General features: G+C 38.4%; 1 protein-coding gene across 4 annotated transcripts in view; it reads left to right on the forward strand.

Moving 5' to 3' along the window:
• Positions 1–23,833, forward strand: part of ERC1 (ELKS/RAB6-interacting/CAST family member 1) — a 490,295-nt gene that overhangs the window by 431,013 nt on the left and 35,449 nt on the right. For all 4 annotated transcript variants that reach the window (XM_077759231.1, XM_077759233.1, XM_077759229.1 and 1 more), the window contains one exon: positions 14,915–15,103. In XM_077759231.1, coding sequence (XP_077615357.1) covers positions 14,915–15,103 — 189 coding nt within the window. The remainder of the gene's footprint in view (positions 1–14,914; positions 15,104–23,833) is intronic.

Below are 23,833 nucleotides of genomic sequence, written 5' to 3' on the forward strand. Positions count from 1 at the left end.
CTAACCATGTTTACAAGTCAGGTTACCTCTCCAGGTCTTGAATTTTTCATTTAGAAAGGAGGGCAAGGAAAAGGGGAATAGATGACCTACATGATCTCTATCCTCCCGTCTTTTACACTCTGTACTGAAAATAAGTACAGGATGCTGTTTTGGTCCAATTAGTGTTTAACACTTGTTTAACCTTGAGAATGTTTGACTCTGTAGAAATATTTGACCTATTCAGAAACATTTAAATCAGGATATACCGGTGTCAAGGAATTTTCACTGAATTTTTGCAGGAGGTGAAACTAAGTTAATTCTGTTTAATTTCCTTATCAATTTTCCATACATGTAATTGAAAATGTCTAATGTTTTCAGTATTCTTATTCTAGTATTTTGCTGAATCATTTTAGTATCATTTCTCTTCCATATTTAAATTTTAGATTTTATTTATAATTCAGAGTTTTGTCCATATCAAATTTTACAAATTACAACTTTCTGCAACTGTGAATTTTCTTTCTGTGCCTATTGCCAAAATTCACTTTTATATTTCATCAATGTTTGTTTTATGTTAATATTGCTATGGATGCAAATAATAGTATGAATTGATTCTTTTTTATGATTTTTTTTTTTGCATCATGATAAGTGTACTCTCTTAAATCCCCATCCCCTATTTCTCCCATCTCCCTACCCTCTCCCCTCTGATAACCATCAGTATGTTCTCTATAGTTGAGACTCTTTGTTTTGGCTTGTCTCTCTCGCTTTTCTTTTCCTTTGCTCATTTGTTTTGTTTCTTAAATTCCATATATGAGTGAAATCATATGGTGTTTGCCTCTCTCTGACTGACTTATTTCACTTAACATAATACTCTCTAGCTCCATCTAGGTCACTGCAAATGGCAAGATTTAATTCTGTTTTATGGCTGAGTAATAGTCCCTTGTATGTATATATACACCACATCTTTTTTATCCAGTCATCTGTCGGCGGACAGTTGGGCTGCTTCTACAATTTGGCTATTTTAAATGATGCTACAATAAACATAGGGGCAGATGTATCCCTTTGAATTCGTGTTTTTGTATTCTTTGGATGCTCAGTAATGTAATTACTCAATTGTAGGGAAGTTCTGTTTTCAGTTTTTTGAGGAACCTCCATCTGTTTTGCACCAGGTTGCATTCTCACCAGCAGTGCATGAAGGTTCCTTTTTCTCCACATCCTCATCATTACTTGTTGTCTCTTGTGTTCTTGATTTTAGCCATTCTAACAGGAGTGAGGTGATGGCTCATTGTAGTTGTTAATTGAATTTTTTAATGGTAATTATTATTAATTTCTTAACTAATCTGTGAGACAATTATAAGAATTTCCTAATATAATAGTTACCCCACTATCTGGAATTGATCTGTTGTAGGGATTGGCAATTTTATTTGGTAAAGTTTTATATATTCAGCTATTCAGCTCTACTCCTGCAGTATGAAAGCAACCATAGGTGATATGTAAATAAATGAGCATGACTACAATCTAATATAACTTTATTTATGAATGTTAAAATTTGAATTTTAAATAATTTCCTTGTGTTACCCAAATATTCTTCCTCTCACTTTTTTCAACCATTTGAAAATGTAAAACCCATTCTTAGAGGATGGATTACAGAAGAACAAGTAGTGTTGTTAAATGTGGTCCATGGACTGTAATTTACCAACCTCTGGTCTTCTGCTCCAGTTCCTCTTTGTTTCTCATCATTCCCCATCCAGTAGTTGTCTCACCATCCACAGTTGTTGGTGGAGCGAAGCACGGTGATAGGTTTAAAATGTCTTCAGGGTCACAGAATGTCAGCTCAAGTTATCAAGAATAACTTGTATTTTACATCTATTCAAAGCTATTTTTATAGATGATGGAACAGAGTCTTGAAAATATTAATAGTGATTATTGAAGAAGTTTCCAATGTGGTAGACACATGGGTTATTACAATCACATAAAATATACTGTCCCCAAAGTAGCTTTTCATGGGTCTCATAGCTAAAATGTTGCAGAGCCTGGAGTTAAACCAGTCTGTCTCCAGAGCCCATGCTCTTAACTACTGCACAGTAGTGCTCCATATTCTGCACTTCCTCACAGAGTTATCGACACAGTGCAGACATTTTATAGCATTAATTTGAGCAATACAAATCTGTCTCTCTGGTGAGGGCAGCCTCTGGGTGAAAAAGCCTTTTTTTTTTTTTTTTTTTTACCAGTCTTTGAAACTGGATGCCCAGTAATTAACATTACCGGCCAGGGCCTACATGCTTATGGCTACAGTGTTTGAATGAGTCATGCTTAGGGCCACCTTGTCTTCCCTGGCACTAAAGAATGGAGACTACTGTGTCTGCTTGGAATGTAGTGCTGTAAGGTGTGAGATGCCATAGCAGCTTTTTCTAGAGAAATATTCAAGTCAGTAAGATTCTTAGTAAGATCATAAGATACAGAAGACCATCTAGTTACTTTAATTTCATGGCCAACTAGCAAAAAATTTCATGAGTGAAGCAACTAACGTGAGAGCAGATAAGGCAAGCAGGCAAACAATGGTGCTTTCCTAGAAAGTACAAGTTGTCATTGCATCAGGAGACACTGGGATGCAAGAGTTCCAATTCAGAGGAGCCTGGCCCCTGTAATCAAACCACATTATGTGTGTGTGTGTGTGTGTGTGTGTGTGTATGTAACAGGTGAACCTGATGCTTTATTGTTGTGCACAGAAAAGTATAGTTGTTTAGATGGGCACATAAACGAAATTAGTGAAAGCTGAAAACCTTCAAGTACATAGAATGTACAGTACTGAACTGGTAAGATAGCCTGGGACAGGGACGCCTGGGTGGCTTAGTCGGTTAAGCGTCCGACTTTCGCTTAGGTCATGATCTCGCGGTTGTGGGTTCGAGCCCCGCATCGGGCTCTGTGCTGACTGCCAGCTCAGAGCCTGGAGCCTCTTTCGGTCTGTGACTCCCTCTCTCTCTGACCCTCCCCTGCTCACGCTGTCTCTCTCTCTCCTAGAAATAAATAAAACATAAAAAAAATTAAAAAAAAAAAAAAAAAGCCTGGGACACAAATGTCAGCCTTAGGATGGCTTTGAAACGGTATTCTTTGTTAACGGTACATCTGGGAAATGGTATACGGATGGTGTCTTAGATGAATACAGATGTATGCCAGACCAATGGCATGAGACCTTATTGCCTAGGTGAAGATAGCAGAGAGTTTGCTTCCTGCGGATGATCTAGGGCTTTCTACTTCTTGTCAGCAGTAGCCTTTCATATATAAGACTACGGCTCCTACAAAGCAACTGAATGTAAAGAATCCCCCAGAATTGTGGGATGCATGTATTTAGGCAGATTGCTTGAAGCATGGAGAGAGCTGTTCCTCCTGTTAGTTGCTCTGAAAGTCTATGACACTGAAAGTATTCTCCCTGGAAAGAGACCAAAGAAAAAGCAGTAATGACATGAACAGATTAACATGGTAAAGAAAAGGTGTGTTCTGCATTTGCTTTTCCTTTTTGCTTGATGTTTAGGGATGGGATTTCCACTGCACTTTTTCATTCTGTTTTCTATTTTCTAAACCAAATAAATTAGGTATTCTGATTATATCAGAAATATGGTCTCTGTCCTTTGTATTTTCCACTAAAACTGCTGCAGAATTGGATGTGGGTCCATATGCATGGTAGCTTTTTCATGAGTACCAAAAGCTGGAGCTAGAGCCTTATAGATAAAACAAGCATGAAGATTCTGTACAAACATAACTTCTCCCCTCACTATCAAGTCACTTTATACTAAGAGCCTTCTTACTCTTAGATCATATAGCTTCACCTTCTTGCAGTATAAGATGTACCCCAGTTTCTGATTCCTTGGAACTTTCTCCCTTGGTCTGCTGGCACTCCATTTTTTTGCTCTGCGAGTCTCTGCTTCTCTTCTCTCAGGATTTGTCAGCTCTGTCACAGCACATGCATTGCTCTTTCTGACCACTCTGTCCCTCACATTCCAGTGAGACTGCCACACTCTGCCGCTATACTTCAGAGTTGATCTTCATTCAGCACTTAATGAGCTCTGTGTTGGATCAGAGGAAATTGGCACATGGATCCTTCTCCCAAAACTTGGGTTGTATATACACAAAAAGGCTTGGTTTGCCCCAGGTTACTTAATGCTGAGTTCCTCTGGTTGTTAACTTATAACAGAGTTTCTGGTATTTCTGTGCCAAGCCTACTTTGTCATAGTAACTTTTCTATCCTCAAATAATAAAAGCTTTGCTTAAGCATCAACTACTAGTCATAATGTAATGGTGTTATCTGAGTTTGTGTTTGGCTAAGCAATTTTAACTTTCAGAGAGGAGGAGGAGGGGAGATTAATTCAGTGACTATTTGGGAGGTTTTATTCTGAAATAAAATGGGTAGAGAAACCATCTTCCTAATTTTTGTTCTTCCCAAATCCTTTTTTTTTCACCCAAAGCCTGGGTTACTCACGAGGTAAAAGGGGTAATGTCTGGAAATTGTTAATCCATGGGATTTGTTCACGGTGCATAAAATTTTCAGAAGGAATTTGCTTTTTAAATATGATTTCCTGATTGACTACGGCAGACATAAATCCAGGAAGGACTGCTCTGTCAGAGCAGCCAAGATCCCTCTCCAGTTCTCAGATATCTGACATTTTTTGGTGTGCGTGTGTGGAGTACAGATTCTTCATGTGGGTAGGGCAGGAGGAGAGAGAGGTGGAAGAGGAAAGGAGGAGAATGTTGGTGCTACTGAGGTTAAAGCAGGGGACCTTTCCTGGAATTAGCTGTTAGCTCACTGGTGACCTGGTTTTATTTAATGTATAGGAATGAAAGGAAGAAGTTAAGGAGACAGACACCTTTGTGCCTCCTGTCTTGGTACTGGCTTCAATTCCTGAAGTGCTCTTTTATAATATTCAGAAACACTTCCGTCCTCTCAGTTTGCAGATTTCTAAGCTGTGCTAAACCTGAATATAATGGCTAAGGGCCATTTTGCTCAGATCTTTCTGTCTTACCCTTGCCACCCTCTTCCCACTGCAAGGATATCCGTGTGCCTTCTTGTACACACCAAACCCCATGTCTCCAACCTGTCAGTTTGTTTTCTGGTTATTTCTAACTTTAGCATTAAGAGATCAAATTCCTGCATGTAAATTAGTCCTTCTCTAAATAGCAGAGATACCCATTTCTGATATTTCTCCACAGCTGCAGCTACATTTATATTTTCCCCTGCATTCCAAGTGATGGGGAATCTCTCCTCTCCCACCTGTACCCTCCTAGGCCACTCTTGTTAATGAGAAGCCTTGTCTACCGTGTCTGTCTTCAGACACAATGAGCCCCTCAGTGGCCACAGCCTATCGGTGATCATTCCACAGTAGACTTCTAAATATCTGCGTGGTCCTGCTGTGTTTGATTTGACACTAGAGTTGAAATAATAATGTGACTAATGGCAAGCGCGCACACACACACACACGCGTGCGCGCACGCACACACACACACACAGCTTTAACCTGACCTTAAAATAAGCTAATCACAAAACAGTCTCCTCCAGAGACTGGCCTCTGGGAGCCCTTGTATAGATAAGTTATCAAATCTCATAGTTACTAGATAATCATACTTGACTCTTTTCTTCTCTGTATTCCTGTAGACTAGACTATGAGAAGGAGCTAGTGGATGTGTTCCCTATAATATAGATTCTTTGTTAGATCATTCCCTATTTATTGACAGACTGTCAAGGCCAGGAGGTTCCTTTTGTTTACCCTGGGCACCTCCACTTGGCCTTCTCTTCTACTTCCCATGCAATTGGTACATTACATTAGAAAGAGAAGAAAATGAAATGTTGTGATAAGACTGTTACTGTGGTTTGCCCAGCAGGCAACAAGCATGTTGCTGTTTTTCAGATCCATCTGTCTAGCAGACATGTCATAACACCAAGAAGGGTTGTTGTGCTTGACAGCAGCAAACAATTATAGCAGGGGTACTTTAGGCCCCAGACCTCAAAGGATCAGAATGGAGTGTGAGTTATCAATTTCAGCACTCAGATAGGTGCACAGGCATGCAAGGAGTTGAGACCACCATTTTTGCTTGTGGCCAACTGCCGGACTAGTTTTTCCTTTTAAATGTGGCGTCAGTATTCATTTGGCTTGCCTGCCCCGAAAATCTGAACCTCTTTTCTTCCTCTTCCGCCTCATTTTTCTCCCCCATGCCTAGAATTTTTCTCTGTAATTTCCTATTCATGATTGAATAGCCATGGAACTTTACTAAAGAACGGGGTACTCATTCATCTGTTTTATTGTATCCTCTTTTAAGTGTACACAAGCATACAAATACCTAACCCCTACATTGTTCACTAAAATCAATAAATGATTTATTGTGGAGAGGCAAGCCTTTAGCCAAGAAGTGAATTGAAGATGCTTTCCCATCTTTATTAGCTCGAGAGCAAGGAAGAATCTTGGAACACACACCTATTCTTAGCATTTCTTAATCAGCAGAGTGGGTGGTTTTTTGGATTCTAGTTCTCTTTCTCTCATCTGACCATATCTTCAGGGTACCTACTATGTGTCCTCCTGTTTGGTTAGTTTGTAGTAGCTTCTGTGCCTCATAATAGCATTCTCTCCACCTAATGTCCATTTATCTGCACTTCTTTTATACATACTTGTCTGCCCCCTTATTGGTAAATGATCTTATTTAAATGTGTCTTCCAAGTTTCCAAGTATTAAAGCAGGTACTTGATATACCTATAGCCTTTAACATCCTCCACAAGCATATGAATAAAGGGGCCCAGTGGGAGATTTCCTGCTCTTACTAGTGGCTAGGCCCCTAACACTTTGATGTATTTTAGTAGCATTTATTATACCACATAAAAAAGGATAAGTTTTAACTAAATCAAGAGTAACTAGGCGTAATATAGTTATCAGCTCTAGAGTTTAGATTTCAAGATTCATTTTATTCTGTACCCTGTTTCCTATCTCTTTACAGCTTTGAGTATAGATTTTTTTTCCTCTCTGTATCTGGATCAAGAAGTAGAAGATGTTTTGTTTTGTTTTGCTGAAGTGGTAATATATGCTTAAAAAAAGTCAACAACAGTTTTCTGAACTATAAAACTAAGAGGAAATGATCATGTTATTAAAATTTTTTTAATGTTTATTTTTGAGAGAGAGACAGAATGTGAAAGGGGGACGGGGCAGAGTGAGAAGGAGACACAGAATCCGAAGCAGGCTCCAGGCTCTGAGCTGTCAGCACAGAGCCGGATGCAGGGCTTGAACCCATAAACTGTGAGACCATGACTTGAGCCCAAGTCAGACACTTAACCAACTCAGCCACCCAGTTATTTTAAAAAATGATTATAGCATTTTTTTTATTATATTACTTTTATTTGTACTTCAAAACCTGTAGCCTTTTGCAGTTTCATAGGCATATAAAGCTTTTAAAATCTAAAAACTTTGGAGAGAGTTTTTACTTTAAGAACTAGATACTTCTGTTTGTAGTAAGATTTCTGATTAACATGTATTCATCTCAGTGACCCAGTAGTCCCTGAGCCTGAACACCTAGTGATAACTGAGTATTTACTATTCCTTTCCTTTACTCAGTATTGAATACAATAGGGAAAACTGGAGATTCCTGGCCAAGAAGTTGGGGTCAGTGTACAGACACTTAACAAGACAAAACATGAGGGATAAGGGTGCAGTCTAGCTAAACTGACCTAAGAGGATCCTTACTAAAGGCAGCATAATCAGACATCACCTGGAGAATGGTGGAGGATGAGGAACCTAAATATATATTGAGGGTGATCAGATATCAAGGATGAGAGATTCTTGATAATAAACCAGTTTAGTAGAATTCTCAATAGAGGTAGACAGTGTAGAGATGAACACAAATAAGGGCCATTTGAGAAGAGAGCTCAGGGAGAAGCTAACTAAAATTTGGTTAGAGAGAATCTTTGTCACCAGTATATAGATAACACAGTGGAAGGGTTAAGTGAGCCTAAGTGATTCCCCAGTCCTAATATTTCATTAACTGTAGTAGTAATAGTAGGTCATCTGTACGGGAGGCCGAAGAAGGAACTCTGCTTACTATAGAACTCCTCTTTTAGGTACATAGAAAATATTGATGATATAAACAGTATTCTGGATTGTTTTGCTGTTGTCATGATTTTTATTTTTGGTTTAGGAGATAAATGCAGGAAAGTCACATTGTATAAAATTTGGGGAGTCAAATAGTTAAACATGAAAAATAGTTATGAAATAAGGTTTAGGATTTGGAGCTTGTTCAGTGAGTTAAGGGTTAAGGATAAGTAGGGTAAGGGTTAAGTTTCTTGCCTTTAACTTTAGGTTATCTGTTAATTTTTCCTGAAATTTTGGAAGTTTACTGACTTACCCCCAAAAGAAAGGCAGCTATGCCATGCTAGAATTGTTTTTCAGCTACTAGCCTTCTAAGCACAAAGTAAGTCTAAAGCTATTCTTTTTTTTTTTTAATGTTTTATTTATTTCTAGGAGAGAGAGAGACAGCGTGAGCAGGGGAGGGTCAGAGAGAGAGAGGGAGTCACAGACTGAAACAGGCTCCAGGCTCTGAGCTGGCAGTCAGCACAGAGCCCGACGCGGGGCTCGAACCCACAAACCGCGAGATCATGACCTAAGCGAAAGTCGGACGCTTAACCGACTAAGCCACCCAGGTGCCCCAGTCTAAAGCTATTCTATCTCTTGCAGGAAAAGTGTTGAATGAGGGCCATTCCCAAGAGTATGTATTTTTTCTATTTGATAGGGTTGAAAATGGGTAAGTACTGTACCACCAAAAACATTTAGGGAATCATTAATTGTCCTTCCGTTTGGGCTTCAGATGAGAAGGCTAATTAAGAGGTTGGATCTAGGAGTGCCTGGGTGGCTCAGTCAGTTGAACATTCCGCTTCGGCTCAGGTCACAATCTCATGATTTGTGAGTTTGAGCCCCATATCGGGCTCTGTGCTGACAGCTCAGAGCCTGAAGCCTGTTTCAGATTCTGTGTCTCCCTCTCTCTCTGACCCTCCCCTGCTTGCATTCTCTCTCTAAAAAATAAATAAACATTAAAAAAACTTTTTTAAAACAAAAAAAAGTTGGATCTCAGAGACCATTAAGAATAAAAAAGATTTTTATACCCTTATATACGAAGACAAAGTTAAACTAAGCTTCAAATCATGGCAGAGAGGTTTATTTAGCAATTTGTTTGCCTGAAGTAAAGTTCAAAAGTAAACTTACAGATAAATCATGAATTTATGCATTTCAATTCTTATATACACTCAACACATTAGTTCCATTATTTCGTGGAACTAATGTAGAATAGAACCACACCTTATTCTTAATATTCCTACCAGCTAAAACTGGATATGGCATGGCACGAAGGCATTCACTAAATGTTTGTTAAGTGAATTATATAGCTTTTTAGTTTCAATATTTGTCATTTGATATACTATATTTTTTCAAAGAACTCTATTCTTTCACAAAATAACTGCATTTAAGTGAAAATATAACACAAAACTCCAAACTTTTGTAAAGAGACTTAACACTAACTAGCCTTCATCTTTCTTATCCTGAAGTATATAATTGGCCAAGAAGATAAAATTATTTAGGGGGCGGGGGGGGGGGAGGCTTTGAGGCTAGGTNCAGAGTTAGCTCTGCTGCAATCTCTAGACAAAAATGCAATTAAGAGACTAATGTCTCTGGGAAGTTAATATGTTAGTTGTTCTGAGACTTTCTTGATACGCCTACATTGGGGGACAGAAGTGTAATGGTAACCCAATGAGAAATCAAAACTATCTGGCATTTTTGCCATTAACATATGGACAGGTGAACCTATCTCTGAAGACTTCAGCAGCAGATACAAAGAACAAGAAGAGTTTGTAGCCAATTAAGGATAGTCAGTTAGCCACAGAAGAATCACAGTGAATATAAAAATAGTTTGCCAGGAACACAGTAAATGATCAATAAATGTTAGCTTTTTTAAAAATGGCACCTTCAGAGCATCTGGGTGGCTCGGTCAGTTAAGCATCTGACTTCAGCTTAGATAGGTCATAATCTCATGGTTCTTGAGTTCAAGCCCCAAATCGGGCTCTCTGCTGTCAGTGCAGAGCCCGCTTCAGATTTTCTGTCTCCCTTTCTCTCTGCCCCTCCCCCCTACTTGCTTGCTCTCTCTCAAAAATAAACAAACATTTTTTAAAAATGGCATCTTCTTGGGATGTCTGGGTGGCTCAGTCCATTAAGTGTCCCAACTCGTGATTTTGGCTCAGGTCATGATCTTATGGTCATGATATCAAAGCCCCACATTGGGCTTGTACTGGGCATGGAGCCTGCTTGAGATTCTCTCTCTCTCGTTTTCCTTCTGTCCCTTCCCAACCCATGCTCACTCACTCTCTCTCTCTCTCAAAAATAAAATAAAATATTTTTTTAAAATGGCATCTTCTTAGGGTGCCTAGGTGGCTCAGTTGGTTAACCATCCAGCTCTTAATCTCGGCTCAGGTACTGATCCGCAGAGTCATGAGTTCAGTCCCGCGTTGGGCTCCACACTGGGTATGAAGACTACTATAATGTAAATAAATAATAAATAATGGTATCTTCCCAACAACAAAATATTAGTTACCCCAAAATTTAAGTTCTAAATAATATTCAGTACCTATTCATTCAGCCTTTATGATGAAGGTACACTATTCCTTTTTAAACTGAGTACCTAGGTTGGGTGTCTGGGTGGCTCAGTTGGTTAAGCTCTGACTCTTGATTTCAGCTCAGGTCATGATCTCACAATTTGTGGGTTTAAGCCCTGCCATCGGGCTCCACACTGGCAGTGCAGAGCCTGCTTGAGATTCTCTCTCTTCTCTCCTTTTGTTCCTCTCCAGCTCATGTTCTCATACCCTCTCTCAAAATAAATAAGTAAATAAAAAAAATTTTTAAATAAAACCAGCCTAGAATGTGTTACAACGAACTAACCCATACTTAGAGTAAGTGTCTGACAACAGACAGTAGAGGAGGAAGAGAAAAGCAGGCTAAATAATGTACTGGTTAAAAGTCTTTCACTCTGCACATTCCATTCTGATATTGAAGAGTCAAATGGTCTAAGAAAATGTGTTCAGATATCATAGATAAATGGGTTGCAGAAATGGAAAACTGGAATTTTCAGTTATAATCTACATTGAACAATACAGGAGCAATTCGTCTGTCTTCCAAAAGACCTTCACCCATCTAATCTCACTTAAGTGGAAAGGAGGTTAAAATAAGTACCTTAGAAGATCACTGTCCTCTGTCACCTTATGTCATCGAATGCTGGCCTCTGAAGTCAGTTTGAGAATCTGGTACATAAGCAAATAAATCCTTTTGAGAAGAAACAAAGCTATCAGTAGGTAAACCAAAAATATCTTATCCCTTTTTGTAATTTAAATTCTTTTCCTTAACAATTTTTGGTAAATAAGGATTAGGGGAACATTGCCTTTTGGCATTACATCTGATACAAGCAGAAATTATCTAGATAAATTCATTTTTTAACTTCTTTTTGGCAGAAAAGGTATATAACTGTTTTTCTGCATAGCTATGGAACTAAGCTTTAGGCCTGACTACATTTCTGATAGTTTTTAGTAGGACTTCTCACCAGTGTACTGAGGTTGTATGTGGACAGAAGACATAACTTACAGATCCTGTAAGGCATCCTCATTCTACTTGACAAGTGTCCCTCTTCCCTCTTGAGATTAGGCAGTGGCAGTTCTACCTTGTGGGAAATGCAATTTCTAAGTGGCCTGCCTAAGTCAGATAGAGGGGAAAGGAAGAGATAAGGGCATTTCCCACATGATTGACGTGGTTAAATGTGTCCCAGAGAGGCCAAAGTGATTTTTTTTAGAGGGTAGATTTGAGAACTGTGCTAGTTGGGCTGTTTCCTAGGCTTTCACATAGTAAGCTCTGTGGGTTTGTTTTGTTTTGTCTTTTTAAAGCAATTCCCTTTGCCATGGGAAGAAAGGACAGACATTTGGGCTATTGCATGGAATGAGTTTTTATCCTGGAAAGAATTTCAAATTCCATCATTTTTTAACTTTCAATTTGGACTTTGAAGAATTATGGAGTGCAAAAAACTATCATGTTTTTTAATCAGTTAGCACTTCAACATGAAATGCTTTTAAATCATTTTAAATTTATCTTTAAGAACAAGGCCTGAAGAATAAATTTTTTCGTATCAAGTCATATAGTAGTGAAACAGTATTTTTCTAAATGCCATTTACTATCAGAAATTTGACTTTTCCATTACTACCATTTATCACTTTGTCTCCTTCCTCTGTGGTCATATTCTTTCATGTCAGTTTGCTTATTCAAACATTAATTACCTAAGATATCAGCTTTTTCAGCCTTGCAGCCCATATGTGATAACATCTATAGTCTCACACACTCACACACACAGAATGGGAATAAGTGGAAATCCCCATAAGTGAATTCCCCCTCCCCTCCCGCCAAAATTTTTTATCAATGAAAGACAAGGCCAAGCTAAAACAACAAACAACAACAAATGAAATAGGGCTACATTGCATGGAGGCCCTAGGAATGTGGTGTGTTAATGGTTCTTTTACCATGATTAGACAGTTATTGAAATGCAAAGTGTGCATGCATTTAAGGGAATACTGCTTTTAAATTGCTTTTAAAGATTATGCTTTAGAATTCTTTATAAAATTTTCTGCAGTGAGTATACATTTATGGCCAGAAATAAAATATAATTCTTTTTGAGAGATTGGTGGTGGTAGTGAAAAATTATCCAACTTCCCCACTTTCTAAATCCTCTGCTTCATTGAAACAGCCCCTTCTTTCTGTGATTGACAGTGTTACTATGTTTATCATAGGTAGGAAATGCCAGCACAAACTGGTACCATGACCCTGCTCATTAGCAGTCTCTTATAGAACCCAAGAGTCTTCCACACCAACACCTAAGTGTTTAACCTTTATCCTTATAGAATTGTGTGTATGAGTTTAAAAAATAAAATAATGCTAATTTACTTTCTCTGACTTGTTTAGCCAGGCTTCAACTTCTATAATATGTAATACTAGATAGGCTTAAACTCTGAACTCTGATCTCTTTAGTAAGCTAAAGATTGTTTTGCCACTATGCCCTGACGCTTCCCTCTCTCTCTCTATTTTTTTTTTAGTTTTTATTTATTTATTTTGAGAGAAAAAGAGAGCACAAGTTGGGGAGGGGCAGAGAGAGAGGGAGAGAGAGAGAATCCCAAGCAGGCTCCACACTCTCAGTGCAGAGCCCAGTGCTGGGTTCAAACTTACGAACAGGAGATCATGACCTGAGCCAAAGTTGGATGCTTAATGGACTGAGCCATCTGGGTGCCCCTGGCTCTTCCCTCTCTTAATTATTTCATGGGAGTAATATTAGAAACAGGGGAAATGTGATATATTTATAAAGCCACTGTTAAAAACCACGTTTTTCCAGGAAAAGGCAATGTTTGAATAGTACTCATAATGTTTATAACATTAAATAAACAGTGTATCAAGCAAAATATGAAGTGTGATACAGTTAAAGTCAATTTATATACGTTTATTAGAAGACTGAGAAAAAAATCACCACCGTTGCAAATGGGAATACCTATAGCCTATTTTGTTATTTCTTTTATACTTTTCCCCGTACTTTTCAGAATAAAATAATTATTGGTTTCATTAAAAATATTAAAACTTTATTCATTTAAACTCTTAAAGAGAAATAGAAGAAAGCAGCAGGAGCAGGCCTCTGAGGAGACCAGGGAGAAATCGTGACAACAATTTGAAAGTAATCCCAGTCCTTGTTTCTGTAAATGAAGATTATTGAGCTCCTTTATTCATTAGGTGGGTCAGAGGTGTCCTGTGCATGAAAAATGCCAGCCTAGTGACATGCAGCAGGTGCGGACCTCTGCCTTGTAAGCCCTGGGAACATTTTGAGAATGGCCAGCATTTTGGTGGAGCTTCGCAGCTCTCACAGCTGCTATGTATCAAGCAGGTGCTGCTCTAACATTTCATTGTTCTGAGATGTGAGATCTGACCCAACTCTTCCTAAATGCACCAGGCTTTGACCAACTACCAGATACCCAACCAGAGTATTGTCTTGAGAGCTGTCAAATGAAGCTCTGGGGCAGAAGTCATCTGTCATGTGCTTCCAAATGGAGCCAAGAGGATAGTTACTCATCCAGGGTAAAGGGAATGCTTTAAAAAAAAAGAGAAAAGGAAAAAAAAAGTGCAGGACTGTTTTTCAAGGAAAACATCAAACTGGTGTTACAACTGAGAGAATTTCTGAGAGGCCTTGGCTGTGAGTCAGGTGTTTGGTGTTATATAAGGATTTATCAATCACTGTTTAAAAAGAATATTGGATACCTCTGTGAAATGAATGAGGGGAACTTAAGCCAGGATGAGGCAGATTTAGTAATGAGTTCACTCATCACATCTCATGGCCAAGAAAAACTTGCACCTTCTCCAGAGACAGAATTTTTCTTCCTTTCCAGGAGGTGAAGGAACACATGAGGTGTATGTTGTCCAGGCTTTCAGTGAGCAGATTTCACTAGCATGTTTTTTTGTAACCACTCATAAATAAATGGGAAGAGAAATCATGAGGTAACTGGAGTCTTTCTGTATCAGGAATGTCATCTGTGTAAAAACAAGTTAGTCCTGTGTTTAATCCGCTGCCTAAATACGGAACTCTCTCTGTTGGTAGAGTAAGCCAGCATTCTCTACCTGTCTCCCAGAAGGAGGGCGAGGGGGGGTTTGGTTGGGTGCGACAGTGTAAATGTGCAAGTGTGTGGAACTGTATCTTTGTATAATCCTGAAGATTTCAGTGCTGATTAGAGGAGCTTGAATCTTCGGTCAGTTTTCTTTGACTTGGGAGACATAAAAATATTTGAACTTCTGGTTTCGGATTTGAACTTCTGGTTTCAGATTGATCTTGACTTTCCTCAATTTTTTTGCTTCAGATCATCCAGCCCCTCTTAGAACTTGACCAAAATAGAAGCAAATTAAAGTTGTATATTGGACACCTGACAGCCCTCTGCCATGACCGAGACCCCCTGATCCTTCGTGGACTCACTCCACCAGCTTCCTATAACTTGGATGATGACCAGGCAGCTTGGGAGAATGAGCTGCAGAAGATGACCCAGGAACAGGTAAGTCTCTTACTTGAACTTTGACAAGACCCTGTTAAAATTCAGCTGCTATTTAGATTGATGTAATAGGAGCTACCTTAGGAAATTCAGTGTCCAGATTCATGATTCTTAGCAAAGAATTTTTATTATCTTTATTTAACTTTATTATTTACTTATCTTTATTTATATATTTATCTATATTTATCTTTATTATTTTATTATCTGTTCTTCAACGATAATAGGAATTACCATTTGCAAGAAGTACCACTTTATTCTTCCCTCAGTGTGACTTGCTCAAGTATCAAAAATGGGCTGCTCAGAAAGGAGAGGGTTAAGGACAGTCTGCTAACTTGCCATATGTTAATTCATAGAAGTGATGACCACTGATAATTATGGCCGCTGAAGGAAAATCTGAGTTAAGGATACTTGGGTAAAGGATTCTTGACAAGTCAGTAGTATTTATCTTCAGTTGTCTCTAGGGAACAGTGGGTTACAACACACTAAGTTTTTAAGTAAAAGAACCATTAGATGAATTAGTTTATGTTGCTTCCCATGCTACATTTTCTGCCTGCTGTTGCCTGTAAATATCCAGTAATTCTCTTATATTCATATTGTGATTTTATTTATTTTATTTATTTATTTTTGTTCAATAAAGAAAGGCTAGCCTGGACCCAGAAACTGAATAAAAGAAACATAAAAATGAATGAAGATAGCTATGGAGATCAGACATCACTAGAAAGTGAAGGAAAGTAAAATTGAATAAATACATAGAAAGAGAACAGTTTATAAAACATTAACTCTAAGCTCCTTTTGTTCCTAGTTTACAGATGGGGTTTACAATATCCCTAACTAGGCTATGATCATACCAGCAATGAGACTTAAGTGCACTGGTGGTGTCAATTTACTAAAATTCTCCAGAATTTCAAAGCTATCTGCTGTTGTCCAGCTAAATCCTTGCTATTTGTTAAGCACTATTTGTTTACTCATAATGTATGAAGGAAAATTGTGTTAAATACAGATCCTTCCATGGTATAATGTTAAAGACAGCAATATCAACCCACAAATCAAGAAATGCAGACTGGAGTCTTACAGCTGTACTTAGTTTTCCCAGTATGGATATTGCCTCATAGTACACATATTTAACAGCCTAATTAGTTACCTACCTTACGTATTTAATGAGTATAAAAAGGCAAGGCCTACCTCTCAAGTGTAGCACATTACCATAGAAATTTTAATTTCTATCTTCTTGAAAGAGAAAAAAATCCAAAGGACAGAATGAAATTGGATTCCTAACAGCTCCTGTGGATATTAATAACCATGTAGTGAAGATGGAGCTGAAAGCCCACTGGAAGCAGAATGCATGGCTAGTTAATTTTCAGAACTTTTACTTTAGGGGCACCTGTGTGGCTCAGTCAGTTAAGCATCTGACTTCAGCTCAGGTCATGATCGCACAGTTTGTGAGTTCGAGCCCTGCGTCGGGCTCTGTGCTAACAGCTCTCAGCCTGGAGCCTGCTTCAGATTCTATGTCTCCCTCTCTCTCTCTGCCCCTCCTCCACTCACATTGTGTGTGTATCTCTCAAACATTAAATTTTTTTATTTTAAAAACTTTTACTTCAAAATTTTACAGAACAATGCTTCTTAAAGCACTGACATAATGATGTATCAAAGTTTAATTGGCATTAAATTATTTCTTTGTATAACAGTTTGTCTTTGAAATGAAAAAACTATTTTAACTTAGTTCCAGTTTTCAAATATGCTTGAATGGACTTAAATCAGTCTTCCTAAGGGGGAAAAAATATCTCCAAAATCAAAAATTTTGAACTAAGAATTTTTCAAAAAGTTTTGAATGAATGAAACCAGGAATTTACTAATAGACTTGCCATTACACATAGTGTTATAATCAAGCTACTGTCACAACCAAAACAGTTTTGCTCACATTCATGAATTGTGTCAATATGTTTCTTCTTGACTGAGAAAGTGCTCCAGTCACTGAAGTTATTGCTTGAGGAGTGTGAAGTTTTATCTTTAGCAGGCTTCCCTGGAAAACCTGGGAAACAGGGAACTTAGGTTGTCTGTAAAGGAATACAGCAACCAACACTACCATCTGTAAGATTGGTGGAGGGGTGCCTGAGTGGCTCAGTCAATTAAGCATCCGACTTCAGCTCAGGTCATGATCTCACAGTTTGTGGGTTCGAGCCCTGCGTCAGACTCTGTGCTGACAGCTAACTCAGAGCCTGGAGCCTTTTTCAGATTCTGTGTCTCCCTCTCTCTCTGACCCTCCCCTGCTCACGCTATCTCTCTCTCTCAGAAATAAGTAAAACATTAACAAAAAAAAAAAAGATTAGTGGAGAAACCAACCAATTTTCTTCTACCTCACTGCAAGTAAGAATTTAAGGGGAAAATGCAGGCTATTGAAAAAGATGTCCCCTAATACTACAAAATGATTTGTCTCTGAAAATATTATGATCAAGGTTTGACTTTAGTGTTTGAAGCCCGAGAAACATATGACACTAATCACTGCCAGATACGCCCATTGGTTTATTTTACATGTATATCTTCTGTTTACATTTTTGTTTGGGGGATGTAGAGTCTTCTGCAACTGACATTTGTTATCCAACTCTATGTGTCCAGTGTATTGCACTGTACCATGTTCCCCCCAGCAACACCCTCATGGGGACAAGACAGGAGACTTCTCTATAGCAAGAAAGATGCCTAGCAAATAGTAGCTGCTCAGTAAATATTTGTTGAATGAATAAGAGACAGAAGAAGACAGGGTAAATTCCATACTCCTTATCATGTCCTACAAGACTTTCTTTCATTTGGCTTATTTATTAAATGCACACCTCTTCTCATCCTAGCTCTGAAGCATAGCCAGCCACTTAATTTTAAACTATTTACAGTTTATATACTTCTGCCCTTTTGCTCATATTGATCCTTGTGCCTAATGTGCCTTTCCCCACTTTGTCTCCCTAGGCAGCACCTAAATAGAAATCTGAGGGGTTTTTTATGTTTATTCATTTTTTGGAGAGAGAGAGAGAGAGGGCAGGGGAGGGACAGAGAGAAGGGGGGACAGAGGATCTGAAGCCAGCTCTGCACTGACAGCAGAGAGCTCTGTGCAGGGCTCAAACTCCCGAACCATGAGATCATGAACTGAGTTGACGTCAGACATTTAACCAGCTGAGCCATGCCACGTGATCCAGGAATCTGCATTTTTAAGCTTAGCTCAGACATCATTTCTTCTGTGCATCCTTTCTTGAAACCCCAGGCAGAATGTGCTGCTCCCTCTTCAGAGTTTTTGTGGTACCTATGATACACTTACTTGTTTTCATATCTATCTTCCCATTCCAGGCTTTCTGTCTATTGAAGACATGAACTATATAATTTTCATCTTAACATTAGCCCCACATCAACAAATACCATTTCCTCTGTAACTTAAATGAGTGAGTGAATCCTAGTGAGTTCTGCATAATTTACTAGTTTGTATTTCTTATTTGAGATTCTTATTTCTCCAACTAGGAAAGTTCCTTCACTGCCAGAATCATGTCTTCTATTTCTAACGTGCCTAGCAGAATACTACATGTATGGAGAATGTTTACTATATACTTAGCTGATTATTTATTTGGCAACCCAAGACAGTTTCCTCAGTGCCATTCAGTAGCTTTGAATAATCTGACTATTGATGTCAGGAACTCTTCAGACTCATCCTGAGTCATAAACCTATAATCCGCAACCACCTGGCGTATAGAAATTAACCTTTTATCTGAAGATTTCCTGCAACTGTTTTGTTTCATTTCCCCTCTTAGAGACTGGCTACCATATCAACTAAATATTTGGATTTGCTTGTTTATAAGTCTTATTTACTGGTTTTGCTTTATATATTCGGAAGCTCTGTTATTGAGTGCATATATATTAATGATTATCATATCTTCTTGATGAATTGATTCTTTTATCATTACATAATGTCTCTCTTGAAATCTGGTGGTATTCCATGCGTTGAAATGTGCTCTGCCTGATATTAACATAACTCTTCTAGCTTTTTTTAGGTTAGTGAGTGTATGGTATATCTTTTTCCATATATTTGCTTTTAAGCTATCTATGTCTTTATATGTATGATGAGTTTCTTATAGACAGTATATATCCCACCAACCCAGAGGGCACAGGTCTAGGAGGAAAGGCTATCTCTCCCTCCTTTGTTCCAGAGGGCAAGGCTACCTCCTAGGTTTCAATAGGCTAGGCTGTCACCTAGGGCCAGAAGGGTGGAGTTGTCACCCCCCTGGGCCTGGAGGAAAGAGCATCCAGCCAGAGAGGATTAATCTCAAGCCTTAAAATATAATGGAATTTGCCCTGCAAAGTTTTGAACTTGCTTGGGACCTATGATCCCTTCTGGAATACCCTGTGCCTGTCCCACCATTGTATTTTAGAAGTAGATAACTTGTCTGGTTTCAACAGGTTCACATCTAGAGAGGAATTTTTCCTTGGGGTGAATCATACCTGGAGTCTTGTCCACATTTGACTTAGATAATATTTAGATAAGATTGGCAATTTAGAGTTGAGGCTGAAATAAGTTAAGACTTTTGGGCTGTTGGGGAATGCCCAGTTGGCTCAATCAGAGGAGCCTAGGACTCTTGATCTTGAGGTTATAGATTTGAGCCCCCAGCTGGGTATAGAGATTACTTAAAAATAAATCTTAAAAAAAAATAAAGAGACTTTTGGGCTATTGTAATGAGGGTAAATGAGTTTTGCCTGTGAGAAACACATGGAGGTAGGGTATTATGGGCTGAATTATGTACCCCTAAATTTTTATGTTGAAGCCCTACCTCCCAGAATGTGACTGTATTTGGAGATAGAGCCATCAATGAAGTAATTAAGTTAAAATGAGACTGATAGTGTGGGCCCTAATCCAGTCTGACTGGTTCCATATAAGAAGAGGAGATTAGGACATATGGAGAGACACTAGGGGTATGTGATCACAGAGGAAAAAAAGCATGTGAAGACACAGAAAGAAGGCAGTCATCTGCAAGCCAAGGAGAGAGGCCTCAGAAGAAACCAACCCAGCCAACACCTTGATCTTAGACTTCTAACTTCGAGACCTATGAGAAAATACATTTCTTTTGTTAAACTGCCCAGTCTGTGGTATTGTTATGTCAACCTTGCAAACTAATATGCCTTCTTTTTGAAAGATACTCTTCTCAGGATATGGAATTCTAGGTTGACTGTTCTGTTTTTGAATAATGATGCTGTTACATTTTTTTTTTCTGGCTTACATAGTTTTAGATGAAAAGTCTTTTATATTCAAATATATACTTTTTCTTTGTCATATTTCCTTTTTTTCCTCTGCTTTCAAGATTTTCCTTTTATCTTTTGTTTTCAACCATTTGAAAGTAGTGTGCCTACTTGTCCTTTTCTTTGTATTTCCTGTTTGGACTAAAATCCTGTTTTGGATCTCTGAGTTTCTTGGACCTGCATTTTGTTGTCTTTCATTAATTTTAGAAAATTCTTGGCCATTATTTCTTCAAATATGTCTTTGCCCCTTTCTCTCTTCTCCTTCCATAACTGTTGTATATTTGTTAGGTCATTTTATCATGTCCCACATTTCTTGGATATCTGTTTTGTTTTGTCTTTCATGTTATATTTAGAAGTTCCTACTATCAATTTGGATAATTTCTGTTGATCTGTCTTCAGGTTCACTTGCGTTTTTTGTGTTTCATAGTTTTTTTTATTAAATGATAAATGCTATATGTAAAAACACAGTTGAAACTGAAGTCAATAATATTTATGTCTGGAAATAGGCATTCCTCTTCCATCAGGCCATTAGCGTTGGGAACTGAGTCAAGTAAGTCAGTAATTGAGCTGGATTTGAGTGTTTTGTGTGTGTGTGTATGTGTGTGTGTGTGTGTGTGTGTGTGTGTGTGTGTGTGGTTGTTACTTCGTTGCACCACAGGCTTTAAATTTTCCAGTGAATTGCCACTATCATATCTTTAATGTAAGTTCTATAGTATTGATTTTTTTATTTTCCTACTTTGTTCTCATGCTTGTGTCACAGAGGGCTCTCTCTTTATGCTCTTGCCCTTCTCCAAGTAGCAGACTGCTCTTGTTACTCAGTCCAGTATTCATGGTTGGGTCAGGGGAGGTTTCTTCATTTTTCTGCTCCAGACACAGCCTTAGGCAGCCTCGTTTCAAATGTTCCTGCCCCACCTCAATGACAGAGTTCTCCTTACTCTTCAGTGCAAGGTCTAGACTACAGACAGATTTCCTGCTCTCTCCAGGAGCAGCAGACTTCTGCTTTGAATCAGTTCAGAATTTGGAGGTATAGTGGACTTCCTGTCTCTTCTCTGGTGATAGATTCCTTTGCCTAGTGTCAGTGCAAAAGATAGGTTACATTTTTTACTATTGTAGTGTCAGTCAGTCTTTGCCTAGGAACAGGGGCCATGAGTTGTCCTGTCCTGCCCTCAGCACACACTACTTTTCTTGTCAAAGCAGGATCAGCCTCCATACATTGAAGGGTTTCTTCCCTTCCCTAGCACACTATTCTTGCTTTATATCCCAGAAGAGTCCAGGGTGCAAGTGGGTCTTGTGTGCCTGTCCTCTCATGGCAGCCATTGCCACTTGTGCTCAGACAGGGTCTAGACTGTGGATAGATTTCTGTAGTGCTACTGCTCTACCTTCAAACCTTGCCAGGCCCCACTTCTGTATCACAGAGGTAGGCCTATCTCGGGATTCCCCCTCTGCCCCTAATCTTTCTAACTAACACATGTAACAGCCAATAGAATAGGAAGTAAAGTCTTATCATTGTACAGAATTATCTGATGGTCTATTTAGAAGTATGAGGATTGATGTCGTTTTTACTTCTCGTGCTATGTTCATAGTACTGGCATGGACTTACTCCAATAAAAGTATCCCTTTTTTGAAAGGCAGAAAATTATGTATACGCATAGAACTATTAAAGTTTTTTTTCAACCTATCAATAGGTTGATAGTTTAATGATAATTTTAGAAGAGCTAGATGGAAGAATGTGAAATATCCTTTCTAGGCTCTGCCTTGAAATTGTTCATAGCAATGACTTTTAATTTTTGAGGTTTTGTAAGTCTGCCCCCAAATTTTATACTCTTTGGAGTTGTCTTTGGTGTGATATATTTGTTTTCATTGGATTGAACTTGATAGGTGGCTACATGAGTGACAGGCAAGCATATATACATCACTGTCATGTGCTACTGGTGTCAGCTTCATGGGAGATCATAGACGGTAGATGATAGTTATTACTATTTACAGGCTCATTATTTTCAGTTAATATTTTTCTAAGACTCTGCCTGTTGAGTTCCACATCAACCTTGGAATTTTCCCTTGTTCTAGAATCTTGAACATGAAAAAGTCTGACCCTAAATCTCTAGTCACACCTGTGCTTTCTTCATTTCAAGCTTCCTATCATTTGTAGCCATGTTGTGATCTAAGAAAACAGTCTTAAGTATACATATTTTAAGAATCACAAGAATGTTTTGCAGAAATTGAGAAAACCTACAGTTGCCATTTATATATAATTGCAGCTTTGGTCTGTATGATCTTCTTTGTATGTGGTTGTACCAAATTATTTTTAATGAAACATTTTAAGCTTTCAGAAAAAGCATAGAGATTACTATAATATCAGCTTTAGACTCAGAATTAACAAATACTACTTTGATATATCTGCTTAAGTTTGTCTGGTTTTGTTTCAGGTTTTTATTTAAATTCTAGTTAGTTAACATGTAGTGTAATACTGGCTTCAGGTGTAGAATTTAGTGATTCATCCCTTATGTGTAATACCCAGTGCTCATCACAACAGGTGCCCTCCTTAATACCCATCACCCGTTTAGCCCATTCCCCCTCCCTCCATCAGCCCTTTGTTCTCTATAGTTAAGAGTCTCCCTCTTATGGTTTGCCTCCCTCTTTTTTTTTTTTTCCCTATGTTCATCTATTTTGTTTCTTAAATTCCACATATGGGCATGCTCATATGGTATGTGTCTTTCTCTGACTGGCTTATTTCATTTAGCATAATACACACTGGCACAATTCACATTGTTGCAAATGGCAAGATTTCATTCTTTTTGAGGGCTGAGTAATACTCTATTGTACATATATACGACATCTTTATCCATTCATCAGTTTATGGACATATGGCCTCTTTCCATAGTTTGGATATTGTTGACAATGCTGCTATAAATATTGGGGTGCATATACCCCCTTTGAATCTGTATTCTTGTATCCTTTGGGTAAATACCTAGTAGCACCATTGATGAATTGTAGGATAGTCCTATTTTTAACTTTTTGGGGAATCTCCATACTGTTTTCCAGAGTGTCTTCACCAGTTTGTGTTTCCACCAACACGTAAGAGGGTTCTTCAGGGCTTCTTTAATTTTTTTAAAAATATTTATTTATTTGTTTACTTACTTATTTTGAGAAAGAAGGGGAGAAGAGCGTAGGGGAGGGGCAGAGAGAGAGGGAAAGAGAGAATCCCAAGCAGGCTCCATATGGTCAGCACAGAGCCTGATATGCGGCTTGATCTCACAAAATATAAGATCATTACCTGAGCTAAAATCAAGAGTCTGATGTTTAACCAACTGAGTCACTCAGGCACCCCTTCGGAGCTTTTTTTAATATAGCTAAAGTCTTATGTTTTTCCTGTTCATCTGTAGTGACAACTGCTTTTCTAAATTGGTGTACATTTTTGCAATTCCCATTTTACCTTTGTATAATGCACATATTTGTTTCCATAAACAA

The sequence above is a fragment of the Crocuta crocuta genome, unplaced genomic scaffold (genome assembly GCF_008692635.1).
Source record: "Crocuta crocuta isolate KB4526 unplaced genomic scaffold, BGI_CrCroc_1.0 scaffold72, whole genome shotgun sequence".
Classification (NCBI taxonomy): domain Eukaryota; kingdom Metazoa; phylum Chordata; class Mammalia; order Carnivora; family Hyaenidae; genus Crocuta; species Crocuta crocuta.